Raw genomic sequence first — 25,936 nt, 5'->3', positions numbered from 1 at the left:
ACTGGACCACTAGGGAGCTAAAGGTAGGCACAGAGAGGCTTACAGGTGAGTAGGTGTGTGAAGGAGTTTGGCAGAAGGGTCTGCTACTGGAGGGAGGGGGTCAGCAGAAGGATCTGTTATCGGGGGGGGGGTTGCATAAAGGTCTGCTATCGTAGGAGCAGATTTCCAGAGAGAGAAGTCTAGTCTTGAGAAGGATTAAAATTGGGGAGGGAGGGAGAAAATGACTTATCTGTTGCAGATCCTGACCAATTTTAGTCAGGACCCACATAAGTTTCTTATGCGGTTCCCGGCTGAATATCAGCTGGGACCTGCATAAGCCCTGATGGCCAGCATATGTCCAGTGAGAGACAGATATTCAGTGCTGGTGCCTGCATGTCACCAGGCACAGAATATCTGGGTCTAATTTAGCCAATGACGGTCAGCACATAAACATTCACCACTGCCAGGTAAATATTAACTGGATAATTTTCTTACAAAGACATACGAGGTCAGTCTTAACTCTAATATAGGTCAGCAGCAACACCAATACCCAACTTTGGCTATTGAGAAAGTACAGTTAAGATAAAGCATTTATCCTGCTTATTTTCAAAGGAGAAGGGCAGCCATCTTCTGACACATATCGGGAGATGGGCGGCCTGCTCCTAAGGGCGCCCAAATCAGCATAATCGAAAGCCAATTTTGGGCAGCATCAACTGCTTTCCATCACAGGGACGGCCAAAGTTCAAGGGGGCGCATCGGCAGTGTACCGAAGGCAGGACGGGGGCGTGGTTAAGAGATGGCCGTCCTCGGCCGATAATGGAAAAAAGAAGGGCGGCCCTGACGAGCATTTGGCCGACTTTACTTGGTCCCTTGTTGTTCACAACCAAGCCTTGAAAAGGTGCCCAAACTGACCAGATGACCACCGGAGGGAATCGGGGATCACCTCCCCTTATTCTTCCAGTGGTCACCAACCCCCTCCCACCCACCCCCCCCAAAAAATTAAAAAAACATTTTTTTGCCAGCCTCTATGCCAGCCTCAAATGTCATACCCAGCTCCATCACAGCACTATGCAGCTCCCTGGAGCAGTTTTTAGTGGGTACTGCAGTGCACTTCAGGCAGGCGGACCCAGGCCTATCCCCCCCCCCCCCACTTGTTACACTTGTGGTGGTAAATGGGAGCCCTCCAAAACCCACCTGAAACCCACTGTACCCACATCTAGGTGCCCCCATTAACCTTTAAGGGCTATGGTAGTGTTGTACAGTTGTGGGGAGTGGGTTTTGAGGGGGTTTTGGGGGTTCAGCACCCAAGATAAGGGAGCTATGCACCTGGGAGCAATTTGTGAAGTCCACTGCAGTGCCCCCTAGGGTGCCCGGTTGGTGTCCTGGCATGTGAGACGGTTGGGAGGCGGGGCTAGTGCTGGGCAGACTTATACGGTCTGTGCCAGAGCCGGTGGTGGGAGGGGGGGGGGCTGGTGGTTGGGAGGCGGGGACAGTACTGGGCGGACTTATATGGTCTGTGCCCTGAAAAAGACAGGTACAAATCAAGGTAAGGTATACACAAAAAACTAGCACATATGAGTTTATCTTGTTGGGCAGACTGGATGGACCGTGCAGGTCTTTTTCTGCCGTCATCTACTATGTTACTATGTTACTATGTGAGGGGGACTAGTGCAGTACAAATGCTTTTGAAGCACTGGATTGGCAATGGCAAGGTGCTGCTAAACTAAATGTGCTTGAATGACCATAAAAGTTAAGTGCTTCTTCAAATGAAGTTTCATTCAAGCACATTAAGTTTAGCAGCACCTTGCCATTGCCAATCCAGTGCTTCAAAAACACAAGTAAGAGTTTTTGCCCTATGATAGAAACTAATCACTGTATACAACGTTATAAACTTAGTAACAGTGCTTTAAACCTAAGACCGAGTGTCACAGGTTTCTGAGGGCTTTTCTCTTTATCAAAAAATATAATTGCATATGAGCTACTGTGAATGTTTTAGAGTTTGAGCTTGTATTTTCTTGTATTAGAACCCCACTATCTACCCTTCTCCATTGAGAATACTGACCATTTAACCCTACTCTCTGTTTTCTATCCTTTAACCAGTTTTTAATCCACAATAGGCCATTTTAGATGACAATTAGTTATGAGAAATGTAGATAGCTGGATAGTTGGTAGACTTGAGGATTGCTTGGTCACATACCTTCCAGATGCAAGGGTGGAATACCTCACATGTCACTTAGATAGAATTTTAGACAGTGCTGGAGAAGAGCCTGCCATCTTGGTACATATGAATACTGTGACCAACAAGGCCAGCCTAGGTCTGTGGAGAGGGAAAAGAGAAGGGTTAGCATTCAGGGAAACCCAGCAAGCCCCATGTCTCCAAGAAAGATTCTTGGAAACATGCAGAAAATCCTTCTGACCTAAAATCCTCATAGACTTGGTCCTGGGAAGTGCCATGTAGCAAAAGCAAACAGAAGCCCTAGGGGATGGGCAAAAGGATGCAAAGCCCAAAGAGCTGGCCAAGCAGACAACTTGGGAAGGAAGTCAAGACTCTTGAGAATTGAGGTACTAGACCTTTTGTCCATGCCGGTGAGCAGAGTGACGCATTAACTGCCCATGCATTTGCAAGAGGGGATGTACCTGAAAGCCTTCACAAACAGAACAGGCAGTATGTCACAGAACTGTAGACAGAGAGAAGGAAAACTGTTGTACCTGAAAATTGTCTGCAGTGGAAAGAAAGTTGGTACCTTTGAATATGAGCTGTCTGCACAGAGAAAAGGGAGACTAGAAAGAAAATTAGTCCCTTTGAATGTGAGTTGTTTGCATAGAGAAAAGGAAAGGCAGGAAGAAAATAAGTCCCTATGGATGTGAGCTGCTTGTACAGAGAAAAAAAAAGGCAGAAAGAAAGTCCCTTTTTATGTGAATAATTTAAGAGGAGACAAGGGAGATAGAATAAAAGTTATTATTCCTTTTCCTTGTGAGTTGTTTACACTGAGAAACAGGAAGGTAGACAGAAAGAAGATTATTTTGAATGGGAGCTGCCTAAGCTGTAAGCAGGGAAAGGCAGAAAGAAGAGAGGTATCCTTTTTTGAATATTAAAACAGAAACACAAAAAGAAAGTTACTGAGGGACAGATTTTAGCAAACTTAAAATAATAATAACAATAACAATAATAATACTTATTATTATTATTATTATTATTATTATTATTATTGTTATTGTTGTTGTTGTTATTATCTTATAGCCCACACCTTTCAACAAGCAAGGCAGATTACATGTACAACTAAGAAACAATGGGCTTTCTGCCTTCCCTTTTCTCTGTACAAGCAGCTCAAATTCAAAGGGACTAATTTTCTTTCTAGTCTTCCTTTTCTCTGTGCAGACAGGTCATATTCAAAGGTATCGACTTTCTTTCTAGTTTTCCACTGCAGACAGTTTTCAGGTACAACAGGTACTTGACAATATGATGAAATATTAAAATATAGAACAGCAAGTAAACTATTTAAATTTCACTGAGAATATTCAAAAACCAGGAGAAACAGACACTCAGCTACCTGTGCTATACAAGCAGGTATTTCATTGAGGAACTTCTTGAAATATAATTAAAATAAAATTTAACAGGAGGATTTTTAGACTGGTGAAGATCCTCAGTGAAATAATGCTTGTATAGAGCAGGTAACATAGTATAGTAGATGACGGCAGAAAAAGACCTGCACGGTCCATCCAGTCTGCCCAACAAGACAACATATGTGTAAACCTTACCTTGATTTGTACCTTGATTTTTCTCTTCCTGTTTATGAATGTTCTCAGTGAAAGTCAAATAGTTTACTTGCAGGTTACATGCACATGCATAATATACAGTCAAATGCAAAAAAAAAACAAACAAGACAAATTTACATTTTTTAAATCTATAAAATAATTTAAAAAACAAAGAAAAATCAGTGACATATACCAGTTATCAAACAATATTAGTTCTCAACAAAATAATAAAACTAATGACCTTTTAACAGCATATTTACAACAATCGAGTGTAATACCGGAAGACTGGAGGGTAGCCAATGTTACTCCGATTTTTAAGAAGGGTTCCAGAGGAGATCCGGGAAATTATAGACCGGTGAGTCTGACGTCGGTGCCGGGCAAGATGGTGGAGGCTATTATTAAGAATAAAATTGCAGAGCATATACAAAAACATGGACTGATGAGACAAAGTCAGCACGGATTTAGTGAAGGGAAGTCTTGCCTCACCAATCTAATGCATTTTTTTGAGGGGGTAAGCAAACATGTGGACAATGGGGAGCCGGTTGATATTGTATATCTGGATTTTCAGAAGGCGTTTGACAAAGTGCCGCACGAAAGACTCCTGAAGAAATTGCAGAGTCATGGAATCGGAGGTAGGGTATTATTATGGATTAAGAACTGGTTGAAAGATAGGAAGCAGAGAGTAGGATTGCGTGGCCAGTATTCTCAGTGGAGGAGGGTAGTTAGTGGGGTCCCGCAGGGGTCTGTGCTGGGTCCGTTGCTTTTTAATGTATTTATAAATGACCTAGAGATGGGAATAACTAGTGAGGTAATTAAATTCGCCGATGACACAAAATTATTCAGGGTCGTCAAGTCGCAGGAGGAATGTGAACGATTACAGGAGGACCTTGCGAGACTGGGAGAATGGGCGTGCAAGTGGCAGATGAAGTTCAATGTTGACAAGTGCAAAGTGATGCATGTGGGTAAGAGGAACCCGAATTATAGCTACGTCTTGCAAGGTTCCACGTTAGGAGTTACGGATCAAGAAAGGGATCTGGGTGTCGTCGTCGATGATACGCTGAAACCTTCTGCTCAGTGTGCTGCTGCGGCTAGGAAAGCGAATAGAATGTTGGGTGTTATTAGGAAGGGTATGGAGTCCAGGTGTGCGGATGTTATAATGCCGTTGTATCGCTCCATGGTGCGACCGCACCTGGAGTATTGTGTTCAGTACTGGTCTCCGTATCTCAAAAAAGATATAGTAGAATTGGAAAAGGTACAGCGAAGGGCGATGAAAATGATAGTGGGGATGGGACGACTTTCCTATGAAGAGAGGCTGAGAAGGCTAGGGCTTTTCAGCTTGGAGAAGAGACGGCTGAGGGGAGATATGATAGAAGTGTATAAAATAATGAGTGGAATGGATCGGGTGGATGTGAAGCGACTGTTCACGCTATCCAAAAATACTAGGACTAGAGGGCATGAGTTGAAGCTACAGTGTGGTAAATTTAAAACGAATCGGAGAAAATTTTTCTTCACCCAACGTGTAATTAGACTCTGGAATTCATTGCCGGAGAACGTGGTACGGGCGGTTAGCTTGACGGAGTTTAAAAAGGGGTTAGATAGATTCCTAAAGGACAAGTCCATAGACCGCTATTAAATGGACTTGGAAAAATTCCGCATTTTTAGGTATAACTTGTCTGGAATGTTTTTACGTTTGGGGAGCGTGCCAGGTGCCCTTGACCTGGATTGGCCACTGTCGGTGAAGGGATGCTGGGCTAGATGGACCTTTGGTCTTTCCCAGTATGGCACTACTTATGTACTTATGTACTTATGTAATCCTCTTATCAATATTTTACACTTCAGTACCATGGTATACCCATTGAAATAAATATGTTCTTAAATGTCTTCAAAATGTCATTGTTCTATACATAGATTTCAAAGGAAAGGCGGTGAATTCCAGAATATTGGTGCAGCTACAGAAAATATTCTTGTGTCACACAATCTAGCAATCTTGAACAAGACAGTTATTTTTTTGAGGAATAATTTAGATCCTGTTGATAATGAAGAACTGCAGCCTAATTAGGAAAAGGGGGAAAGGGAGAATCCTCCTCCCTCTTGAGTTATATGTCTTGAGGGAAATTGGACAGAATGGACTGAGTTTGTATGTGATTTCAGGCTTCATATCTTTCTGAAGTTAAACTTTAGGTACCACAACTTAAAGCTGGTGTGGTTTCCCCATGCTTGGAAAGTTTGCTGGGAAAAGAGGGGATCTGTAAATGTAAGGAATGGCTTGACCATTGGGGTCTCAGAACGGCAACCCTGGGAGGAAATCTTATATGTTTTGTACATTGAGAATTAAGTGAAAATTTTGCTTTTGGAACTGCCTTCCTGGAGGGAAGAGAAGAAGCACTGATGTCTGATTATAATCCTATGATGACCTTAATAAAGAATAGGTCTAAGAAAGCACAAAGGCAGTCGGTCTGCAAGCTCCAAGATGGAAAATGCACAAAGCAGATCGTTAGGAACGTAATTTATTAACACAATTCAAATAAAAATATATACACACACATATATATAAATAGCCCGACACAGGCCGTGTTTTGCTTTTTTTGGAACTGCCTTCCTGGAGGGAAGAGAAGAAGCACTGATGTCTGATTTTAATCCTATGATGACCTTAAAAAAAGTGGTGATAGGGAAGAAGCTGGAAACTACAGGCCGGTAAGCCTCACATCGGTTATTGGAAAAGTAATGGAAGCCATGCTGAAGGAAAGGATAGTGAATTTCCTGGAAGCCAATAAGTTGCAAGATCCGAGACAACATGGTTTCACCAAAGGGAAGTCGTGCCAAACGAATCTCATTGAATTCTTTGACTGGGTGACGGGAGAATTAAATCAAGGACATGCTATGGACGTCATCTACTTAGATTTCAGCAAGGCTTTTGACACGGTTCCCCACAGGAGGCTCTTGAATAAACTAGAAGGGCTGAAGATAGGACCCGAAGTGGTGAACTGGATTAGGAACTGGTTGACGGGCAGACGCCAGAGGGTGGTAGTGAATGGAGTTCGCTCGGAGGAGGGAAAGGTGAGTAGTGGAGTGCCTCAGGGATCGGTGCTGGGGCCCATTCTGTTCAATATATTTGTGAGTGACATTGCCGAAGGGTTACAAGGTAAAGTTTGCCTTTTTGCGGATGACACCAAGATTTGCAACAGAGTGGACACCCCGGAGGGAGTGGAAAACATGAAAAAAGATCTGAAGAAGCTGGAAAAATGGTCTAACGTTTGGCAATTAAAATTCAATGCGAAGAAATGCAAAGTGATGCACTTAGGGAGTAGAAATCCAAGGGAGGCGTATGTGTTAGGTGGGGAGAGCCTGATAGACACGGACGGGGAGAGGGATCTTGGGGTGATAGTATCTGAGGACCTGAAGGCGATGAAACAGTGCGACAAGGCGGTGGCCATAGCGAGAAGGTTGCTAGGCTGTATAGAGAGAGGTGTGACCAGCAGAAAAAAGGAGGTTTTAATGCCCCTGTATAAGACGTTGGTGAGGCCCCACCTGGAGTATTGTGTTCAGTTTTGGAGGCCGTACCTTGCGAAGGATGTTAAAAAAATGGAAGCAGTACAAAGAAAGGCTACGAGGATGGTATGGGAGTTGCGTTCCAAGATGTATGAAGAGAGACTTGCTGACCTGAACTTGTATACTCTGGAGGAAAGGAGGAACAGGGGTGATATGATACAGACGTTCAAATATTTGAAAGGTATTAATCCACAAACGAATCTTTTCCGGAGATGGGAAGGCGGTAGAACGAGAGGACATGAAATGAGATTGAAGGGGGGCAGACTCAGGAAAGATGTCAGGAAGTATTTCTTCACGGAGAGGGAGGTGAACGCTTGGAGAATTCCTTTATTAAATAAAACGGAAAAAACCAATATTCAAGACATTACATCATGCCGTTGTAAAACCAACCCCACTACACTTTTATACAAAAAATACAAACCCGATAAAACCCGTCCCCCCCCCAAATCCCCCCCACACCATACATTCAAATCAACTTCAAGCGTACATGCTTCCACCAAACCCCAAAATTAAGTACCCCCCCCCCCCTCCACCTTTTCCCAGCGTGCCAATTCCTGGACGGCTCGGACAACGACCCAGGAAACCTGCTCAGCCGACCTGCACTCCTGGCGCATAGACACCCCGCATCGGGCCACCCACAGGCAGTACCTGATAATAACTGATATGAGGAAGGCGGTACCTGGCTCCAGCCGCCCCGTCCCCTGCTGCCTCCCGTACACCCAGTCTGCATAGGTGTAGGACGTGAAGCTGGGGATGGCCAACAAGGCGGCCACTCTTCCACAAACTGCTCTGGAGAATGGACACTCCATAAGGAAGTGGTCCATCGTCTCCAGCTGACCAGCACACTCCCCCCTCGGGCAGTTTCGGTCCTGCATGCTTCGGTGCATATTTGCCCTAACATATAATTTACCGTGAAGGGACAGCCAGGCAATGTCCCTGTACTTGTTCGGGAGTCGTCTAGATGAAATAAAGCCCAGGCCCTGCCTCAGCACGGGCCCTGGAGCATCCCTAAGAGTCAGGGGAGATGAGAAATGCTGGGAGCGAACCCGCTCCACCCAGCTCTCCCTCTGCCCCGCCCTTATTTCCTCCCATGTAATGTCCCACAACCGGACCAGCTTTACTAAGGATTTGTAGTAGCCTACCCCCTCTGGGAAACCCTTCCGCAACCTCCCCACCTTCCCCCCTCCCCCCCAAGGGCCCCAAATCCCTCCCACCACTGCACAACACTTTGTGCCCACCCTGGGGCCTCCGGCCCTCCCCCCCGCCCAAGGTTAAACTGGATGAACAGGGAGGAGAATAGCAAGACAGGGTTTACCATCCCCACCCCCCCCCCCCCCTTCCTCCCGCGACCGGTAAGTAATATTGCGTTTTACCGGGTTCATCCTGTTGCCCCACAAAAGTTGAAAAAACACGCTGTACAATGAAGTGAAACAGCATTCCGGCAAAAGGCAGATGTAACTCAAGAAGAGAAACATGGGGACTATCTGGGTCTTCAACAACCGGACCCTGTCTGCCATGGACATCCGCCACCCCTTCCAACGATCCACCTTTTCCCTTGCCTCTGATATCTTTTGCTCCCAACTCTCCCGCCCGTAATCCCCCCCCCCCAAAATACACTCCCAACACCCGCATTCTTTCAATCCCTGCAGGAAACCCGCCCCCTAGGTTAAATCGCCGTTCCTCTGGACCCACCCACAAGCTAGTACACTTACCCAGGTTTACCCGTGACCCCGATGCCTTGGAATATTCTTCAAGGGTCTCCCGCAGCATCCTCCCCTCCCTCTGGTCTGCCACCCAAACGGTGACATCGTCTGCATAAGCGATGACTCTCAATACGTTCCCTTTGCCAACCTCTACCCCTCTGAGCCCTCCCTCCCCCCCTCCTCCTAGCCTCCGCACCAGGGGATCTATGGCAAAAGCGTACAGCAGGGGGCTCAATGGGCACCCCTGCCGTACCCCTGCCGTGACCCCCACCTCCGCCCCCCTCCATCCATTCACCAGGGGAAAAAATCGCGCCCCAGCATACAACAGTTGCAGTTGTGCGATCCACTCCCCCGGGAAGCCATAGTGATCCAGGACCTTCCACAAGAACTCCCACTGCACTCGGTCGAAAGCCTTGTCCTGGTCCAAGGCCACGACCAACCTACCATCTCCCACCCGGCTATGTTCCAAGCCCTCCCTCACCCAGGCTACTGCCTCCAGCACCCCCCTTCCTGGGACCCCACACCTCTGCGGGACTGCTAGCACTTCACCGGAGACCTTCCTCATGCGAGCTTGAAGCATGTGGGCGAAGATCTTCCGGTCGCTGTTCAATAGTGCTATTGGTCGCCAGTTCGCCACGTCTTGAGGGTCCTTGCCTTTGCTAAGGAGGACCAATGCTGATCCTCCCATAGACTCCGGCAAGGATCCTCCTGTTCGCGCCTCCTCCCAGAGTTCCAGCAAGAGCGGCGCCAGCTGGTCCCTGAACCGTTGGTAAAACTCCGCCGAAAGTCCATCCGGCCCCAGCGCTGTTCTGCGCCGCAAGGCCCCAATGGCCTCCTCCACCTCACCCAGCGTCCACGGCTGCGTTAAGACCTGAAGATGGGGCCCCCAGTTACCCACCCCCAGGGTCCCCTCAATATATCTTCCCATGGCCTCTGTCCCCAACTGTAGGTCCGAGAAAACCCGCCCAAAATGCGTCCCCACCACCCGCAAAATACCTTCCCTGGATTCTTGGAGCACCCCCCCCCTCATCCCTAAACCCCACCACCACCCTCCTCTCCCTTCATTCCTTGCAGCAGTCATACGGGTCCGGACCAAGCAGCTTCCCGAAGTCCCGCTCGTAGACGAGGGAAGAGTAGCGGTTGTACTGTACTCTTTCAACCTCCTGCTGCAGTACCTCAATATCCTCCCTCCTCCCCCCCCGGGAAATTAGATTATCCCGTCGCTTTCTCAGGGCGATCCCCAACCGGGTGGCCTCCCTTCCCTCCCGCCTTGCCTGACGGAGAAAGAACCCTCTGGTGCGGTGTTTCAGTACTTCCCACCAGTCCCTGAGGGAAGGGAAGACACCCTGAATGGACACCTGGTCTGCTAGGAATTCCAGGTACTCCTGGTGCAACACCCCCTCCTTCAACCATTTGAGATTCAATCTCCACAACCCTTTCCCTAGCTTGCACGCCCCCCCTCCCCCCAACTCTATCATCACCATCCTGTGGTCAGAGAACTGCCTTGAAGTGTATAGGTAAGGCTTAATTTTGTTGAACAATGCAGACCTTCCCTGTTTGCTTTGCGGTCCATACACATTAATCACCCGCAAGGCCACCCCCCGCAATATTACGTCCAACACCAAACACCTACCAATACCCAGCTCCACCACCCTCTGAATCTCTACTTTATTGGTTTTAAAGAGGATGCCTATCCCCCCATACCTCTCCCCGGCCAGACCCCAGATAGAGGGTCCCCATCTCCAGGCCCTCTTTGCCCGCCGGATGTCCTCCAGCGTCTGCAACCGGGTCTCCTGGAGGAGGAAACAGTCCGCCTCCACAGCAGAGAGGCCATCAAATGCCAAGCTTCTTGCCCTCTGGGAGGCGACACTAGCCACATTAAGTGTGGCGAACACCAATAGCAGTCCCGCCATCAGTCCTCGCTACCACACCCCCCGCCTTCCTGGCTGCCTTCCCTTCTCTCCACACCATCATCCATGGTCCCTTCCCCTCCACCCTCTTCTTCCTCCTCCGCCCAATCCCGAACCCCTAGCTTAAACATCCCTTCCCCCACCCTTGCTTTCTTCCTCCGTATCTTCTTTTTGTCTTCACCCACCTCCCTCCCTCCCTGGGGATCATCAACCGACCTGCCCCCCTCCTCTCCTCCCTCTTCCACCCCTACTACCTCCTCTTCTTCCACCCTTCCCATCAATCCCGCCTCCGACCCTTCCTCCCTCCCCTCACGGGCCTGCATTACTACATCCTTTCTTACCTTCCTTTCCTCTCCCGCCCTCCCTGCATCAGCTGTCACCTCCCCCGATCCACCCACCTCCCCCCCTACCCTTCCCCCCTCTTTGTCCCTCAAAACCCTCCCCCCCCCCGTTTCTCTTTCCTCTTACCCGCTGTTCCCCTCACTCCTTCTCCCCTACCTCCCAACCCGTCCTGCCGGCTACCCCCATCCTCTACCTCCTCACCAGCCAGTTCCTCAACCCCTCCCTCCTCTTCCAAACCCCTGAATCTATTCCCTACTTCTATCCCCATTCCCACCCCCCTTCCCCCCTTTCCTCTTCGCTGTTTCTTGGACACCCGCGTCCAGCCCTCATCCTCCCCTTCCTGCCGCTTCCGACCCTCCCCCAAGCCCCCCCCCTCTACCTGTCCCTGTCCTTCCCTGGACCCTTTCCCCCCCGCCCCGGGAACCTGATCATGGTCTGCTTCCCCTGCCCCCTCCCCCTGACCTGAACCATCCCTATCTATCTCCTCCTCACCCCCATTATGGGAGGCCCAAGGGCAGGCTCGAAATGCATGCCCCAGACCCCCACACAGGTTGCACCGAATAGACATACAGGACTCCGTGGGATGCTCCTTAGACCCGCACTTTCCACACTGCACAACCGGGCATGACATACTAAAATGTCTAAACGACCCGCACTTGTGACACTGCCGTGGCTGCCCCTTATAAAAGCAGAGAATCCGATCCCTGCCGATGAACGCCGAGGAGGGAATGTGCTGGGTGACATGCCCTGCCTGCCTCAGCCTAACCTGCGCACCCCAACCTCCAGCCCACACCCTACTGGGGTCCGGGAGTTTGGACAAGGGGGTACGCAATTCTGCGTACCGTTGTAGCCAGAAGGCCAGGTCCGCCCCTGATAGAGACTCATTTCGAACCAGAAGGGTTACCTGCACCAGGTCGGGTCTGCTAATCGGTACGGCCCGGTAGTTCTTCCAGTCCCCTCTCCCCCGTACCCCTTCGTATCTCTCCCAGAAGACCTCCATGCCTCGCTGGGTTAGAAAGCTGATATCGTATTCTGGTATATTCACCGGATGAATACAGGCATAGAGGTCCTCTGGGAGGAATCCTAGACCAAGGACCAATCTCAGGACTGCATCCCTGCTTGGCATCCCCCCCTCCCCCACCCATTTCAATTGTACCACATTCCTCCTTTTAGGAACCTGGCCTCCCCCCCCACCCCCCTCCCCATCCTTCCTCGCTGCCCCCCTACCCCCCTAGTTCCCCTGCGCCCGCCTCCTCCACCCACCACCGCCGCAAAGGACGGACCCCCCCCCACCGTCCCCCCCCTTCTCCAGCGCGGGGACCCCCCCGCTCCTGATGCATCATATCCTCCTTCTCTAGCCTTCCCCATTTCTCAGCCTCCCTCCCTATCCCTCCCCCCAACATGCCTTGTACCCCTTCAACCAGCAAACCTTGGTCCCCTGCACCCCTCACCCCCCGAGCACTCGTATCCCCTGCAGTCACAGTGTCCATCAGTTCAATGCCTCCTGCAACAGAAACCCTGCCTGTCTCCCCATCGATTTGGTCCGTATGAACTTTGAGAGCAGGTTCCCCTATATAACCGGTCCCCTCCCGGTGCCCCTGCCCCCCTCCCGTCAAATCAACCCCTCCCCCCAGAACCAACCACCCCGCTGCCTGGCCGGAATCAGAATCCCTAGTACCACCAGTTACGTTTACTTCTGGTGCGCATGGCAAGGCAAGTACCCCTCCCTCCCGCCCAAAACCTGCTCTCTGGACCGGGTCCCTTTTTCCTCCAACGTTCTGCTCCGTCGGATCCTCCAGCCCCGCTGTTTCGCCAAGCGGATGAGGCTTCCCACACTCCAGAAGTGCCTGCCCTCTCACACATGGGGAATCTTCTGGCGCTGCAGCTATTTCACCTGCCAGCATTTGTAGCTGTTCTGCAGTCTTTCCTGCTCCCACAGCCCGATTGGCTGGAGCCTCTGCTGCCAGGCCGGTTTGTTGCAAACACTCCTGATCCTCCTGTGCTTTCTTCATTGAGAACCCCTCCTTTTCACCTGCTGTTTGTCCAGCTGCAGCACTCTCTGTCACCAGGTTTTCCTCTGCTAAAACCTCAGCATTCTCAGTCTTTGGCAGTGCTGCAGCCTGCCTGGCCGTGACCTCCAGCCCCTCAGTGCTGCATGGGCGGGGCCTCCCCAGCTGCAATGGAGTCAGTGTTTGTTTGCTGCTCTCAACTCCTGCTGCAGGCAATGGGCACAAAACCTGTGGCTGCAACTGCCTCTGCTGACCTCTTGCTTCTTGCTCAAGTAAGTTTTTCAGTTCTGCTTCCACCATCACTGGTGTAGAAAAGAGTCTCTCTCCTGAACTTCCAGCCCCTGTTTCTACAAGATGAAAAGTCTGGGTTTTAAAACTTTTTTCCTGTTCAGTTTTTCCAACCTCAGGTTCCTTTAACGAGGATGCCTCTCCAGCCCCACCTCCAGTCCTGCTTGCTCCAGAAGCTGCCAGAGACTGACTAGCAAGGTACTGCATATACTGTAATGTGTTTTGGGTACTGGGCCCAGGAAGCTCCTCTGGCCCCTGGGTGTTCTGGGGTCCAAGGTCTGAGCTCCTACTCTCCTTCTCTGTTTGCTGTTCTGACTGTTTGAAGGTTGTCAGGGCCTTTCCCCCCAAGGCCATTCTTTCTCTGTTGATGTAAACTTCTCTCAGAGGGTTCCCAGGGCCCTTTTTCAATGCCCCCAGCAAATGTTCTTTCTTTTGAAGAAGCTTGAGCAAACGGGTTACCTCCTTTGTATAAGTCTTGCGGTGCTCCACTGGGGCTAGTTTGCACAGGGCTTTTGCCATTTTAACCCGTTTCCCCAACTCTACCACCTCTTTTTCTGTGCTTTTTATCTTTCTCACCATTTGAATCAGGCCACTGGTCGGGTCCTCTGGATCCTGACTATAGTCTGTGAAATCTTCCTCCTCTGAGGAGTCACTGTCCTCCTCCTCTGACACCGGTAGGGCCTCCCGGCAGATCTCCATTACCTCTGCTCTCTCCTCTCTCTCCTCCGATCTGCTGTTCTCTGGGGCCTCCCCCAGCTCTCTCCCCCCCTCACCTGCTAGATGGCATGCCACTGTGAGGGGGGTACCGGTCTGGGTTCCTCCCGTGGAAGCCTGCACTCTTCGATCCACAGGGCTCCTTTCCCTCCTCTCTGGAGCCCTGCCAGAGAGGGAACTACTTCTCCTGGCCTTCTGGTCCCTGGCCCCAGGAGACCCCCTGGCCTGGGGCTTTCCTGAGGACCGCTCCCCAGGGACCTTCCTCATTTCTGGGGAAGGAGCTAGGCCTCACTCCCTTCCCCCTGGAAGCCTGCAGAGCCTCTGGCAGCACTTCCTCCTCCTTCCAAGTCTCAACAGCAACTAACTTGGAATGCCCTCCCGCGGGAGGTGGTGGAGATGAAAACGGTAACGGAATTCAAGCATGCGTGGGACAGGCATAAAGGAATCCTTTGCAGAAGGAATGGATCCACAGAAGCTTAGCTGAAATTGGGTGGCGGGGGGAAGAGGGGTTGGTGGTTGAGAGGCTAGGATGGGGGAGGGCAGACTTATACGGGGTCTGTGCCGGAGCCGGTGATGGGAGGCGGGACTGGTGGTTGGGAGGCGGGAAATACTGCTGCACAGACTTATACAGTCTGTGCCCTGAAAAAGACAGGTACAAATCAAGGTAAGGTATACACATATGAGTTTATCGTGGGCAGACTAGATGGACCGTGCAGGTCTTTTTCTGCCGTCATCTACTATGTTACTATGTTACTATGTTACTATGTAATAAAGAATAAACAGCTTGCATAAAACACTGGACAGTAGACCCGTGTGATTGGGGCTTCACTTGGATGTTTGGTTAATGGAACCTATGAAAGAAAAAGTAGATGACAGAGTGTTGAGATTAGGCAGCACTAATTTAAATTTTCAGCCATTCCAATGTCGTTCACATCAGAAGTCAGTAAGGCAGACTTTGGACCAGGTACCAGTGCATCCTCTACCCCTAGAGGAACAGTACCAACAAAGTAGGAATGTCTATGAGGGAGTTTCTGGAAGACAAATTTGGGCTTTTAGGTAGAAGGTTGAAATCCAGAACATCCAGGGTAGCATTCTCAGAAATGCTCCTTATTCTACACGTAGTACCCAAAAGGCAGGCAGAGCTCCAAGAGGTTCAATGCATGGATGAAAACATGGTGCAGGGAAGAGGGATTTAGATTTGTTAGGAACTGGGCAACATTCTAGTGAAGAAGGACCCTATTCTGAAAGGATGGTCCTCGTCTTAACTAGGGTAGAATCAGGCTACTGATGCTAACCTTTAAATAGGAGATAGAGTACCTTTTAAACTGGAACCTTTTTGTGTGACCTCTTCTGGCGCTCTATCACGGTCTCAAACATTCCACTATGGGGGGGGGGGGGGGGGATCTAATTTATCCACTGCTTTTCAGTCTCTTTATTAGCTCTCTGGCATCAGTTCTTCAGGACTTTGCTGACTCCCCAATATTATGTCCCCCAAATCAGACCTCCCCCCCCCCCCCCGATACTCCTCCCACACACCCTAAGTCCTCAAGAACTTTCCCTGGTGGTTCTAGTAGTATGGGGCAGGAGCGATCCCACTCCATTCCTGTCCCTTCTGGCTCTGAGTACAAAATGGTGTCCTTATATAGAAGGCTAACCCCCTCAGTGATACCAAGAGACTACTGCTAGGGTTCAACAGGCACCATTTTGCACCTGGAGCCAGATGAGACAAGAATGGTGGGGAAAAAGCTTCTGCCCCATCCAACTAGACTATCAAGGATGGACTCCTGTCCTGAGGGATGGGTGGGAAGAGCATAAGGGGTTCTGAATTAGAGGAGGAATCAGATTAGAGGATTCTGCTTTGGGAGAGGGGATTGGATTGGAGGGGGAGCTCTGCTTTGGCTGGGCAGATTGAATCTGAGGAAGGTGTTGAATCAGGGGGTATATCAGGTAAGAGAAGAAACAAGGATCAGCCAAGGCAACCAGCAATTGATCTGCTGATAGCGAGCTGTACCTATCACAGCTGCACTTACCCCCTACTCCTCTGCTCTGCCCCCATCATGCTCACTCACCACCCCTGCTCGCGTTAAGAAGCTAGTGTTAAATTTTTGCTATAGTAGCATTTTTAATACACAATAGATATTAGTATGGGGCCATGCTAATGTTTACCATATGGTGAAACCCACACCGGCTCCTTAACACAACTTAATAAAAGGGACCCTAATTATTTTAATCATTACCAACTTACTCTCTTTGAAACCAGAAAATATACAGTATTTATTGAACTTCAGATACAATAAATCATCTCTTCTGTTTTATAATATTTCACTTATTTATGTCAAATGCCGCATTTAAATATCAAAGCTGTCAATCCTGGTTTTATCATGCCACATGTTTGGGTAATGCTAAACCATTTCTTCTCATATAAATGAGCTATTTTAAAAAAAAGAACCGTCATCCTACTCTTACAGAACAAACTGTTGTACAGAGGATATCATAGTTTGCTTTTATGTCAAACCTCTTAATATTCAAAAATGTGTCAAATCACGGGACTAGTATGTTCTCTTTTGTCAAATTGCCTCAGATGTTAAACTACAGAATCCTGAAATGCCTTTTTTTCTCTCTGTAGGAGATGCTCGATATAATGAAGGCTATATATGATATGATGGGAAAATGCACTTATCCTGTTGTCAGAGAGGAAACCCACAGACAACACGTGGAAACATTTTTCCAGGTAAGCTCTTGTATTCAGCATATTTGATTGTAAAACAGCAAATGTTGCTAAATGTATAAACACTCCTAAAAACTGTAAAGATAAATTAAAATAATTTTTTCTTTTCTATACAGAAAATGGACAAAAATAAAGATGGAGTAGTTACCATAGATGAATTCATTGAAAGCTGCCAAAAAGTGAGTCCATATTAAAAGATGGTTGTGTATGACAACCAGCTAGCTAAACGGTGAAGAAACTGTAATATGCTGCTAAGTAATAGATCTAGGTTTGGAGCTTATCCAGTGCTACACAGCTTTTTCTCCAGACTTAGTGCTTGCCACAACAAAGATGCATTTTTATAAGCAATTTGACAGAAGGTAAAAATTGGCATCTGTTTAATAAGCCCTCTCACTGTACCTAAATCATGATCGTTGGGTTTCCTCTTGGTTTTCTATTCCTAATCGTCTATATCCAACTCATACCTTTCACAGTTCTGATAGCTTTCGCTCCACAAGGAAGCTGTTCTATACATTTACCATACTCTCTGTGAAGAAATAATTTCTTTAATGTTATTCCTCAGCTTCTTTTCCCAGCCTTCCCATATCCTAGAAAAGCAGTTCTCAAACTGTAATTTGCAACCCCAAGGGAGTCACAAAATCATCCTTTGGAGTTACAAGTTGATCATGGTTGAATCGAGTACTGATTGCAGGATTGCTTTTTGAAGAATGCAACCTAGTAAGGGTAGGGAATAAATCATACTGAAATCTGAGTGCAATAAACTAACAATCAATCAGCAGCTTTCCAGGACTACCAATCAGTATGCAGCAGTACTGGAAGGAAATGGAGACTGTGAAATACATTTGCCACGACCTTGCTTACAATCTTATGCTGGAGTTGTGAATAACCTGCAATCAGGGCAGGTGTAACCATTAGGTTAACTAAGCAGTTACCTAGAACACTAGAATATGAGTATGCCACTCCAACTGTGGTGGTCGATCAGTGCAGTTACCAGAGCCTCTCTCCTGATGGAAACCTGCACAGGTTAATTAAATAAGGGCTGTCCTGGCTCTGTCCTGCATCCCCCTGCTGACACAGAAGGCAGAAGAAACATCCTCTGGTTCTCTCCCCCTTCTTCCCGATATCTCGTGCTCCTCCATTCCCCCCCCCCCCCCCCCCCCACATGGCAGTGGAAAGGAAGAACTGGACACTTCTAACCCACATTTTCTACCACAGTGCCTCTCTTCTCCCTCCCTCCCTCCCTTACTGATCTGAACCGGGAGAGGGAGAGGAAGTGGAGGAACATTTGGGGTTAGAAGCTGACTGTGGTTCTGATCGAACCTGGGAGTAACATACCCTACCTCAGCTATTAGCTCTTAGAGTCCAAGGTCTTTGCGAGGGAATAAGACACAACCATACCAAATATACAGGCTGTTTTGCCTGGTACTGATGTCAAGCTTACTGATCTGTAATTTCCCAGATCAACCCTAGAACCCTTTTTAAAAATCGGCGTCATACTAACCAGGCTCCAATTTTCAGGTACACACTTGGATATAGAATTTGGGGGAACCATGTCTAATTTAGGTGCGGGTATTTTAACAATTTTAATGACAGGTTACATATAACTAACATCAGATCAGCAAATTCATGCTTGAGTTCTTTGAGTATCCCTGGATGTGTGCCATTTGGTCCAGGTGATTTACTACTCTTTAGTTTGTCAATTTGACTGAGTATATCTTCCAGTTCACTTAGATTTCTTTCAGTTGACAATTTGGCTCAGTACATCTTCCAGGTACACACACATTTCCAGCTAGACTATACATACATTTCCTCTATTATGCATGGTTTCATTTCTAGTCTCAAGTTCCTGTATAGTACATTTATGTTCAGCAGTTACAGATTACAGATAATATTCACAGCTCATTCATACACACATTTCTTACAGGAGATGAGAAAAGTGTGGGGAATTGGGGTTTTGGAGGAAGAATAGGGCTTGAGATATTTGTCTAAATATAGGTGTGTCCAAAATAGGTGTGTCTAAAAATAGGTGTGTACAAAAATAGCACTCAGCACTATTTTATAAATCATGCCTAAAAAGCTAGGCACAGTTTATAGAATAGTGCATACGGCCGGGGAATACGCCTATATTTAGGCATGGCCATACACACCACTGAAAACCTGGTGTAAATACCCACACCTAAATTAGACATGGTTCCCCCAAATTCTATATCCACATGTGTACATTTGAAGAATGCCCCCAACATACCCACACTCCTTCCATGGCCATGCCCATGCACCCTGTTCATCTACGTGAGTTAGAATTTATTCACACCTCTTTTTACAATACACCAGGGGCATAGCCAGACCTCACAGTTGGAGGGGGACAGAGCCCAAGGTTGGGGGCACATTTTGAGTACCACCCCGCCGCCCCCTCACCACCTCGCTTTGCCTTGCCTCCTCGCCCCCCCCCCCCCCACCGCCTCGCCTCCTTGCCTCCCCCACCACCTCGCCTCCTTGCCGCTTCCCCTCACCGCTCCCCCCGCAAAAACAAATACCTTTACTGGCAGGTGTCCCTAACCCCCACCAGCCGAAGCCTTCTTCAGTGCCGGTCCCCGGCACAGCCGCGTTCGCTGCCCTGCTCCTCCCGTGCATGCAGAGGTTGGGGACCCCCAACAGCCAAACCAAAGTTTAGTATCATTCACAAAGAGGCAAAACTTACCAGACAGTCCTTCCGCAATATCGCTCACAAAGACGTTAAAAAGAGCCGGCCCTAGAACCGATCCCTGCGGTAATCCACTGATGACATCCTTTTCTTCAGAGCAAGCTCCATTTACCACTACACTCTGTCTCCTACCATTCAACCAATTTTTAACCCAATCAGTTACTCTAGGTCCCATACCGAAGGCACTCAATTTACTTATCAGTCGCCTGTGCGGAACTGTGTCAAAGGCTTTGCTGAAATCCAAGTATACCACATCAAGTGCCCCTCCCACATCCAACTGTTTGGTCACCCAGTTGAAGAAGACAGTCAGATTCGTCTGACACGACCTGCCACTAGTGAAGTCATGCTGCCTCGGCTCCGAATTCCATGTAGTTCAAGAAATCTCACAATCCTCCTCTTTAGAAGCTTTTCCATTAGCTTACTCACCAACGAGGTCAGACTGATAGGTATGCAATTCCCAACCTCCTCCTTACTTCCACACTTGTGCAAAGGAACCACATCCGCCCTTCTCCAGTAAACCGAGACCACTCCAGTTTCTAAGGAAGCATTGAAGAGGTCCGTCAGCAGAGATGACAGAACTTCGCCTAGTTCCTTAAGCACCCTCGGGTGTATCCCATCAGGCCCCATTGCTCTGTCTACTTTTAATTTGGCAAGCTCCTCACGAACACAGTCCTCCGTAAACGGGTCTTGGTCTACCATACATCCATCCCCTTTAGCCTTTGCTTTCTGCAGCCCTACCCCCGGTCTTTCATTCGTGAACACAGAGCTAAACTAATCGTTAAGCATTTCAGCTTTATCCTTATCATCTTCCACATATTTCTCTCCCTCAGCTTTGAGCCTATTATCACTTACATATCTGAAAAAGGTCTTGTCCCCCAATTTTACCATATTAGCTATCTTTTCCTCCATTTGCCGCTTTGCTTTCCTGATAGCTTTTCCAGCTTCTCTTCACTTATTTAGGTATTCTCTCCTGTCTTCATCTTTATGAGTCATCTTATAACGTGCAAAGGCTAGCCTCCTTTCCCTTACCTTTTCAGCTACTACATTCGAGTACCAGAGAGGCCTTCTTTTCCTCTTACTTTTATGTAATTTTCTAACATAAAGGTTAGTTGCCTTTAATATAGCTCCTTTCAGTCTTGTCCATTGCTGTTGTACATCCTTCAGCTGTTCCCATGTTGCTAACTGTTCCTTGAGAAATTCCCCCATCTCGGCAAAGTTAGTTCCTTTGAAATCCAGGACCTTCAATCTCGAATGAGCCCTCTCTTCTGTTTTAATATTGAACCATACCATATGATGATCAGTAGATGCCAAATGGTCAGCCACCTTGATGTCAGAAACGTACTCTCCATTCATAAGCACCAGGTCTAGAACAGCTCCATCCCATGTTGGTTCCATCACACACTGCCGGAACAATTCTTCCTGTAGGGAATCTAAGATCTCTTTGCTTCTAGACGACCCCGCAGCCGGGACACCCCAATCAACATCCAGCATATGACGTTGGGCTTACTTGAAGTAATCAGTCATAGTCCTCTGTACACTCTTGTGTCTGTGAGTTCTATAGACTATGTCTGCCAAACGGTAAAAACTGTCATAGCACTGACATCCAGTGGCCTCCAGATAGGCCCGCATGATGTTGAGACTTTCCAGCACTCTTGCAAAAGTGACAGGAGGTTGTTGAATTTCATTACCTTGTGCCTCGCTACTCATTTCATCATCTGTTTCATTATCAGCCGTTGTTGCCTGCATGTAGGCGCATATCTCAACATAAGTGCTGTCGTCAGCTGTTTGTAGATCGTAATCAACAGCTACGTAGCGATGAAACTCCTCTTCAGTAACACTGGCTGGGATATCAATAACCTGTTCATCTGACGCGTTTGCAACAGCTGCATCTATTTCGTCCCTCTCCACATCCTTAACAAAGCTTGCCCGCTTGTAGCAGTTCACAATGGTTGCCTATGTAACATGATTCCAGGCTTCTTTCTGCATATGTAGGGAATCCAACAGTGATAGATTACGAGCAAGTTCAACAGCATGTTTATCCTAGCTAGTCTGGTCATCCATAACGCTCATCAGACGACGTAGTACAAGAGCCCAATAATGTTCTTTGAAATTGGCTATTATGCCCTGATCCATAAGTTGGATCAGAGAGGTAGTGTTTGGTGGCAGGAAGACCACCTTGACATTAGACAGCCTGACATCATCACTGTGTGCAGCACAATTATCTGAAAGCAACAAAATCTGAATCTTTTGTGCCTGCATTCTAGTGTCTAACTTCTTTAGCCACTGCTTCCAAATTTCCCCAGTCATCCATGAATTTGCGTTAGCCTCATATGACACAGGAAGTCACTTAACTTTCTTGAAGCAAGGGGTTGTTTGCTCTTTCCAATGACGAGAGGTTCCAACTTCTCACTCCCATCCATATTGCAACAAAGAAGGATCATCAGTTAGTCCTTCGACGTTTTACTTCCTGTAGTTTCGGCTTGTTTGAATGGAAGTGTTCCATCAGGAGCTCGCCAGTAGAGACCGTTTTCATCAGCATTGAAAATGTCACGAGGTGCAAACTCGTTCAAGATGGTAGGAAGAACTGAAAAACCCAATGTTCAGCACCAAAGTCATCAGTGTCTTGTTTCTCACTATGCTGTTTCTTGAATTTTATGTTGTTCCTCTCCTTCCATCTTTCCAACCATCCAACAGTGGCTTTGAATTCAGTTAGTCCAAGACTTTCAGCTAGCTGGTTAGCTTTCTCCATAAGCAGTGGACCACTGACAGCAGTGGACCACATCTACGGATGTGCCATCTAGGCGGTTTACAAACTTAGGACCCCTTTTACTAAGCCGCGTAGGCACCTATGCGTGCTGAACATGCACCAAATTGGACTTACCGCCTGGTTACCACTACACGCATCTGAAAAATAATTTTAATTTTCTGGTGCGCGTAACGGATGTGCGCCAAGTGGCATTTGACATGCATAGGTCATTAGCACCCAGATTCTTTACTGCTAGGTCTATGGCTGGTGGTAAGGTCTCAGACCCAAAATGGACACACAGCAATTTTTATTTTGCTGCATGTCCATTTTCGGCGAACAAAAAGAGGCCTATTTTATAGACATGCTAAAAAATGGATCGGTGCACGCCCAAAACCCGTGCCTACACTACTGCAAGCTATTTTTCATCTCACCTTTGTAAAAATACCCCTAAAAGGACATCACAGTGGAGGAATGAAAGGGTGGGACTACAATGTTTGCTAAGAAAGCAAAGGGGGGTGGGTTGTACATAAGGATGCTCTGCATCTTCCAGGGCCCACTCAACAGGTAATTTCAGGCATAGGCATCTTGAAATAGAAATGTCTTCAAATCTATTTAAATTGGACCAGGAAGGTTTGTAGGCAGAGATGAGATGGGATTGAGTTCCACAGAAAGATCCCTATACTGAGAAAATATAATCACTGTTTTTCTACCATGCTTTTCAGTCCCTTCTGACTTAGGCAAATGAGTTCTCAGAATGAGTCTCTGAAAAAGGCCCTGCTTCCCTCCACATCCCCCATGTGCCACCCTTGACTTCAAAATATTCGAGTAACTGTGCTTGATGCTTAAATGGGATGAATTTGAAAAGAATTTATGAGTATTACATTCAGAATCTACAATAAACACTTAAAATGATCTTTTGCTTAATTTCTAACTAAGCTTATGCACTGATTTTTCGTACATGTGTTTGTGTTTTTGCAGGATGAAAACATCATGCGCTCCATGCAACTGTTTGAAAATGTGATTTAACCTATTTAGCTCTCTCTACAAGTTATTGGAGAACTTGAACTATTATACAGCACTTCTGAAAGCTGAATTTACTACAGCTAGACTGACTTTACACTGATTCCTATAATATGCAAATAAGCTTTGTTTAATTAGAAAGCCTGCCCAAAAAGCATGGTTACTCACAGGAAAGAATCTCTCTTCTTATTCCAAAACATAGAATCTTGGCAGTCCTGCTGAACCTGCCTACCAAGTTTGTGACATTTTCTTCAAAGTCTCTATAAATATTTTTGATTCATACCTTAATACATTAAAAAAGATAGTTAGTTACAAAGATATTCTACTTCCCAGTGGAAGTAGAGTTGTATCTACTGCAGATAGCATCTTCCAGAAGGGAAACAGATTCCATTTGGGTAAGTAGTATTCATCTGTCTTCCACCTCACTCATTCTTTTAGTGTTTACTTGCTATAAATCTTCCTCTTCTTCATGTCCCCTATCATAAATCACAGAGAAAGTGTATAACAGAGGTCAGAGATTCACATGAATCTCATGCTTAAATCAAGACTTTGGAGTTTCCTTGGAGCTTTCAGTGAAATTTGTGCTAAACAAACATGTAAAGAAAAAATTGTCAGTTACAGAAGCTGGTATTGTGTTGTTTAAATTGTGCCACAAGCCCAGAGTTACAGTGTGTTATAGCAAAGATGCCAAGTTACCCAGTTCCAGGTTGGAGATTTTAGGGCAGTCCTGGATTTTTTTACCACTCTTGGAGCATTATGGGACTTGCAGCACTAATTTTAATGGACAGTATCAGGCACTTCAGATCCCAAACCACTTTAGGATGTAACTTCAAACCGAGGACTGGCCAAAAGGTCTCCAGAGAGGAACTGGGAAATTTGGCATCTCTCTTATAGTTTGTTAGGCTTGTAAGAGGGAAGATGGCTGCCATTTACAGGAGTGACCTGGTTGCTGGCTTTAAGGGGGCACTGAGAGAGTCAGTCAGAGGAGACTTCTGTCAGTTAGACGTCCAGTAGATCCCTCACAGTCATTCTAGATATACATGTAAATCTAGTTTGAGCATCTTAAGTGCCAGTTTTGAAAATTAAAATGGGTCAGGATTTTTTTTTTTGACAACCAAAATAAGAATACATGAACAGTATTACAAGCAATGACTGCACACACAAGACAGCTTAACATGATGATCAAATGTCTTTTCTCATCCTAATCATTATGGGCTTGATTCAGGTTATTTACTTGGCTCATAAATGGCATTAAACTTCAGAATTATAGGCCAGAAGGAACTGAACCAGCCAAAGAAGGAATATGTTGCCTGCACAGATGGAGGGTAATTTTGTAGATGCATCTTTGCGCATTTAGGCCAGTATATAAAATGCCTCTTTCCAAATTATCCTGTGCATACAAGTATACAAGATGGCGAAACACACGTATCTGTATATGAATTTGGGTGTGTCCTGGGATGTTAGAGCAGAGTGTGGACAGAGTCATGATTTATGTATATGCATTTTAAAATACCGGCAAAAAATATGCACCTGCAGTGTCTGCAGGATTTGTGTCAGTATTTTATAAAAGCATATAGGCATCTTCTTGCCTTCTCAATCTAGTTAGAGCACCTATGTGGTGCATATTCTATGAAGGAAAGTAGGCACTTCCTTTCCTTTATGGAATACGAATACATGCCTATAATTCAGGGGTTGGGCACCTAGATACAGTGCACAGAGCGTGAATTCTATTACAGCATTTGGCCACCAAGATTCCATTGAGAACACAAATATAAATTGACATCTATGCACCTGCTATTATACACACCCATGCATGCCATGTCAATAGAAGACATGAATGCACACAATGAAATGTGACACTTTAATGCGTAACTTATAGCATTCTGTAAGTTGCAAAGGTAAGTGGGAATCTCACCTATGCCCTGCCCATGCTCTGCCCATGTGTGCACTCCTTGCATTTACACACTAACCCCTGGATTCTATATAGCATGCCTAGCATTCCGCACTGAAATCCAAGCATATTCTGTAACAACATGCATAACTTAATTGGCTTAACAAGCCAATTAGCCTTATCAACAGCACTTAACAAGCAATAATGACCACTAATTGGCAATAATTAGAATTTACATGCATAACTTGCTAAGTGTATTCTGTAACGCACTGCACCTGAATTCTAATGTGTGCAGGCAAAAAAGGGCATGGTTATGGCCAGGGAAATGGGCATTTCATGGACGTTCCCAAATTTACAAGCATTGTTATAGTACATGGCCCAATGCGCCTAAATCTTCACTCCTGGATTTATGCCACATTTTTGTTGGTGTAAATGGAAGCGCGTACTTTTAGGCACTAGGATATCAATTAAGCATATTCTATATACTGTGCCTAAATATAAGCGCCCCTTACAGAATACACTTAGGTAGAAATATTTTCTGTGCAGATTTTCTAAGCGCCATGTATAGAATCTGGCACAAAGGGCTAGAATCTATATATA

The 25,936-nt window shown here is 46.8% G+C and overlaps 1 protein-coding gene across 3 annotated transcripts in view; it reads left to right on the top strand.

Moving 5' to 3' along the window:
- The window catches only part of KCNIP4 (potassium voltage-gated channel interacting protein 4), a 594,747-nt gene extending 570,735 nt beyond the window's left edge, over positions 1-24,012 (top strand). For all 3 annotated transcript variants that reach the window (XM_030192609.1, XM_030192608.1, XM_030192610.1), the window contains 3 exons: positions 16,877-16,981; positions 17,095-17,157; positions 23,404-24,012. In XM_030192609.1, coding sequence (XP_030048469.1) covers positions 16,877-16,981; positions 17,095-17,157; positions 23,404-23,451 — 216 coding nt within the window. In that variant the 3' untranslated portion in view covers positions 23,452-24,012. The remainder of the gene's footprint in view (positions 1-16,876; positions 16,982-17,094; positions 17,158-23,403) is intronic.
- Positions 24,013-25,936: the final 1,924 nt, after the last annotated feature.

Source organism: Microcaecilia unicolor, chromosome 2, assembly GCF_901765095.1.
Source record: "Microcaecilia unicolor chromosome 2, aMicUni1.1, whole genome shotgun sequence".
Lineage (NCBI taxonomy): Eukaryota > Metazoa > Chordata > Amphibia > Gymnophiona > Siphonopidae > Microcaecilia > Microcaecilia unicolor.
Note: the sequence above shows the minus strand (reverse complement) of the source record. Positions and strands in the feature narration are given on the sequence as shown.